Source organism: Rutidosis leptorrhynchoides, chromosome 1 (assembly GCF_046630445.1).
Source record: "Rutidosis leptorrhynchoides isolate AG116_Rl617_1_P2 chromosome 1, CSIRO_AGI_Rlap_v1, whole genome shotgun sequence".
NCBI lineage: Eukaryota > Viridiplantae > Streptophyta > Magnoliopsida > Asterales > Asteraceae > Rutidosis > Rutidosis leptorrhynchoides.
In genome coordinates, this window is record NC_092333.1 from 687,185,307 (window position 1) to 687,190,558 (window position 5,252).

The 5,252-nt window shown below is 33.8% G+C and overlaps 1 protein-coding gene across 1 annotated transcript; it reads left to right on the forward strand.

Annotated features, from left to right (window-relative positions):
• Positions 1–264: 264 nt before the first annotated feature.
• On the forward strand, positions 265–5,033 carry LOC139886051 (uncharacterized). Its single transcript, XM_071869789.1, has 3 exons — positions 265–284; positions 1,358–1,822; positions 3,279–5,033. The coding sequence occupies exons 2-3, from the start codon at positions 1,394–1,396 to the stop codon at positions 4,809–4,811; spliced, it is 1,962 nt and encodes a 653-aa protein (XP_071725890.1). The 5' UTR covers positions 265–284; positions 1,358–1,393; the 3' UTR covers positions 4,812–5,033.
• Positions 5,034–5,252: the final 219 nt, after the last annotated feature.

Consider the following 5,252-nt stretch of genomic DNA (forward strand, 5'->3'; position numbering starts at 1 on the left):
CTTTACATACACAACACTACATTAAATACGAACATGCAGGCCAAAGCCTCCGCCGCATCGCGCGGGCTGCTCCGGACTAGTTATCTCTAAAATTGATGTGAGTTTTTAGATACGGAATCAATCAAACCCGTTAATATAACGGATGTACCCATACCCGGCAATTGTCCAAATCATCTCCATCTCCAAAATTCTTAATTGTCGCTGTTTATTTCTCTCACCCTACATGGTACTTTCTCAAAACCCTAATTCTCCCTCTAATTCTCATTAATTCCTCGCTTTATTGTGTATTGTTTTTGTTAATCTATATTATTATTATTGTTGTTGTGCTGTTCTTAATTTATAAGTTGATACTCTACCCTAGTTTCAATAGCTTACATAATTCAATTTAGGAGTTTCTTACATTAAACCTATCTCAACTGCAGCTCACTGTTTGCTTAAATTAGCGTGGTACAGGTTTTTTCCTAATCATAATTTAATGAAATTAAATGAAATTATTAAGGTGTTTTAATTATTGTGTCTTTAAATTTTATCAGAATCAAATCATAAGTTTAATAAGTTATTAATTGTTAGGTAGTGTGAACTATAATCAGTATTCATTCACCCAATCAGCTGCCAAAAATCTATCAGAACTTGATCAACTTGATTAGGATGATGACATATAGTCATATAATTAAACATATGAAGGATTTTGTTGACCTTATTATTCGTATATTGGTGTTTGTTAGCTCAAGTTAGTCCATGTTAGTTTCCAATTATAGTTTCATTATACTTTTCTGGTGGGTAAATATGTATAAGTGTTTTATCGATTAGATGCAGTAGCTATAGACTCATATGGAGATATGAGAAGCCTGATGTTGGCCTGTTGCTATGTGGAGTAGGAAATTAGAACTAAATTCATTTCAGTTTCATGTGTTTGGTCATCAAACATTTTTTTATAAATAATCTTTTGAGCGCATACTGCAGAGTAATCGTTTTCGATGATTATTGTACACACTTCGACGATTATCTCTTATGAAACATTGTCCCTGAAAGATTTCAAATGAAGCATATGGTCAAAGAAATAATTTTTGTATACATTAAACTTTTGTAAAGTTCATGAATACTTTGTTAGTTTCTTGTTCTGATTGCTATCACTGTTGGATATTTTAGCCTTTTATGGTCATAACCACGTATGATGATATGGTTAGGTGCTCAATGATATTCTATATCATGCTTAGTTTCTATGCAATGCATTATAAGGTAGATTAAGTACACATGCAAATTGCATATTGCAGCTGAATTACTTTTATAGATGGTCTTTTACCATGATGAATCATCGTCGCTGCATAAGTATTGACAATCATGTCTTTCTTTTTAGGTAACACGAGTTAAGGAGCCAGGCGAGATTACATAAATGGATAAAATAAGGGAAGATGCTGATGCCAGTGCTGCAAAGAAAGAAAAGAAATTGAAGAAAAACAAGACCAAGACCGATGATTTGTTTTATGCTGGTGCTGGTGAAGGTGTTTCAGATGTTGGTGGTGATCTTTTAATGGAAAAAGGTCATAAGCATAAGGAGAAGAAAAGAAAATCAAAATCAAATGAAGATGGAAATGGAGATCAACATGATAAGGGCGATTTGGTAAATGATGGTGGTTCACATAAAACTGAAAAGAAGGAGAAGGAGAAGGAGAAGAAGAAGAAGAAGAGAAAGCAAGATTCATCTGAAAACATTCAGGGTCAAAATAATGAACCTGCTGAAGAGATCGATTGTGACCCGAAACTTGAGAAAAAGAAAAAGAAGAAGACAACAGACACTGAGATGAACAGGACTATTAACGAGGTATCAACTGCAGCTCACTTTTTGCTTAAAGTTAGTAACTTTATGGAACCAATAATCCAAATAGGTCATTTTTCTAATTATTATAATCTAATGAAATTAAGGTGTTATGATTATTGTGCCTTTAAAATTATTTAGAACCAAATTATTAATTTATCGTAAGTTATTAATAGTTAGGTAGTGCTACCTATAATCTGTATTCAATCACCCAAATCAGCTACCAAAAATCTATCAGAACTTGATTAACTTTTTAATTTATTTGATGCTTGACAACAACACCTGGACCTTGCTCTTAAGGAACATTACAAATGCTCCCAATTTGATTAGGTTGATGATATATAGTGACAATAATTAAACATATGAAGGATTTTGCTGACCTTTATTTATATATTGGGCTTTGGTTGCTCAAATTAGTCCATGTTAGTTTCCAATTATTGTTTCGTTATACTTTTCTGGTGGGTAAATATGTAGAAGTGTTTTATCGATTTAATGCAGTAGTTATATACTCATATGGAGATATGAGAAATCTGCTGTTGCTATGTGGAAACTGGAAAGAAGGAAAATAGAACTAAATTCCATTTAGTTTCATTTGTTTGGTATTCAAATAATTTTTATTCAATAAATTTCCACAAATCATGTATTTGTATTTGTTATAGTTGAATCACGCACTTCCGATTTCACGGATACCGGTCATTACTTCTATGCGTGTTTTAATTGTTTGTTCTATATAGACATGATGATCTGCAATGTGAATTTCACAGGTTTATTACCAGTCTTCTTTTGTGAAATTAGCTTTGTATTAGAAATTAACCACAATTCACCATACCTCCTCCACATTATAGTTCTGCAAATGAACATCTAAGGTCATAACATGCACTGATGCACATCTTACTATCTTTTTTTTCCTTCATAATTGTTGGAAAATTGCTTGTGGTTAGTATTAGTAACCAGATGATGATGATATTCACCAATATTCTTTTTATGCTCTTTACAATCTAATAGAAGGTGAATTTTTAGGCTTAAGTTTTTACACTATGATTGAAAAAAATTAAATATTCTTTTTGAGTGCAAACTGCAGAGTAAGCTTTTTTTATGATAATTGTGCATTACTGATTACTTTGGATTACTTCATAGACGAAATACTTCACACTTCAAAAATTATCTCTCTTATGAAACATTGTCACCGAAAGATTTAGCATTACACATATGGTCAAAGATATAAAGTTTGTAGACATCAAACTTTTATAAAATTCATAGATACTTTCTTTTTCTGATTGCTATCACTGCTGGATATTTTGTCTTTTATTGGTCATATGATTAAGTGTTACATGATAATCTATAGCATGCTTAGTTTCTATGCAATGCATTCTAAGGTAGATTAAGTACACATGTAAATTTGCATATTTCAGCTGAGTTATTTTCATAGATGCACTATTTACAACAGTGTCTTTCTTTTTAGGTAACACGAGTTAAGAAGCCAGGTGTGAGTACACAAATGGACAAAACAGGGGAAGATGCAGAGGCCAGTGTTACAAAAAAGGACAAGAAATCGAAGAAAAACAAGACTAAGACCGATGATTTGTTGTATGCTGGTGCTGGTGAAGGTGTTTTAGATGTAGGTGGTGATCTTTTAAAGGAGAAAGGTCATAATCATAATAAGGAGAAGAAAACAAAATCAAAATCAAATGAAGATGGAAATGGAAGTGAAAATCAACATGATAAGGGCGATTTGGTAAATGATGATGGCTCACAAAAAACTGAAAAGAAGAAGAGGAAGCGAGATTCATCTGAAAACAAACCGGGTCAAGATAATGAACCTGCTGAAGAGATCGATTGTGACCCGAAACTTGAGAAAAAGAAAAAGAAGAAGAAAACAGACACTGAGATGGACAGGACTATGGACAATGAAGACGGCGAAGATTTTAAAGGAAAAAAGAAGACCAAGTCTGTCAAAAGTTCAAAGAAACAAATGGTCAAAGTCAAATCTGGAGAAGTCAACAAAAAGACCGTAGAAAACAAAAATACAGAGAAACCAAAAACAAAAGGTAAATCGAAGAAAGTTAGCTTCGCGGGTCAAGTGGAAGTGTTTCCGGCATCAGAGTCCGAATCCGAAAAGCAACCAACAAAACAAGATGATTTAGTAAGAGGTAAAAGGTTTACACCAGAAGAAGACGAAATTGTAAAACAGGCGGTTTTGGATTATGTAACGGCGAATGGTTTGGGAGACGATGGTTTAAAAAAGGTCCTAAACTGTAAGTCTCACGCGGGAATGAAAAAATGTTGGCAAGAAATCGGGACTTGCATACCGTACCGACCACATACTGCTGTTTACTCTCGAGCTCATATTTTGTTTGAAAGGTCTGAAAACCGGTCGTGGACCCCAGAAGAGATTGAATTATTGAAAGAATATCATAAAAAACATGGTAACGATTGGAAGAAACTGGCCGACGAACTCGGTAAACATCGGTTTCACGTAAAGGACACTTGGCGAAGAATCAAGTTTGAGAATTTAAAATTGGGAAAATGGAGTCAAGAAGAGTATCAGAATTTGTATGATTTGGTCAACATGGATTTGCAAATGAAAGTCAACAGTGAGAAAAAGTCAAAGCATGGGATGTTGAGAGATAATATTCCTTGGACTGCAATTAGTGAGAAACTATCGACGAGAAGTGATTCGACTTGTTGTACGAAGTGGTACAATCAGTTAACGTCGTCTTTGGTGGTTGAAAAGAAATGGAGCGATGCTGATGATTATCGAATGATTGGTGCACTTTATGAACTTGATGCTGCGTGTGTTGAAGATGTGGATTGGGATAATTTGCTTGAGCATAGACCGGGTGATATTTGTAGAAAAAGATGGGACCAAATGGTTAAATATATTGATCATGGTAGCAAGCCGTTTGCTGAACAGGTTGATATATTGGCTAAACGCTACTCTCCTGATCTAGCCGAAACCAGAGAAGCTTGGGATAACAAACCTGTTGTTCCTTGAGGTTTTTGGTTAATAATAAACATGTTTTGATATTTACTATTAGCTATTAATCATTTATGCAAGTTTGTGTTGAAGCTATTATTAAGTAGTGTTTTGAGACTTGGTTTGGAACGGTTAGTGGTGTACGATGCGCAATGTTTTTTGTAGTATGAAGTCCATGTTTTGAACTATAAAACATCGTCTAAATAGTTGTAAGTGATACTTTATGTGTTGATTGTTTCATATCTTGTTATAAACATCATTACATAGTAAATCTGTTTATGTATTTGATTTCATTACACAAAGTTCAACTCTTATGTTCTAATGAGAAGCGTTGAAAATATTTGAATGAATTCAAATTCACATGATAATGAAAGGTTATCAGTTTGGGTAATCTTGTGGTAGGAGGAATAACGGTGATTACAAACGAGGATAATGAGCTCAATCCAACCCGCAAAGTGA

Bases quoted from the DNA above. Each gene is read 5' to 3' on its own strand.
- LOC139886051 (XM_071869789.1), top strand. From the start codon at position 1,394: ATGGATAAAATAAGGGAAGATGCTGATGCCAGTGCTGCAAAGAAAGAA. The intron at 1,823-3,278 runs GTATCAACTGCA...CTTTCTTTTTAG, and splicing joins TGAACAGGACTATTAACGAG to GTAACACGAGTTAAGAAGCC.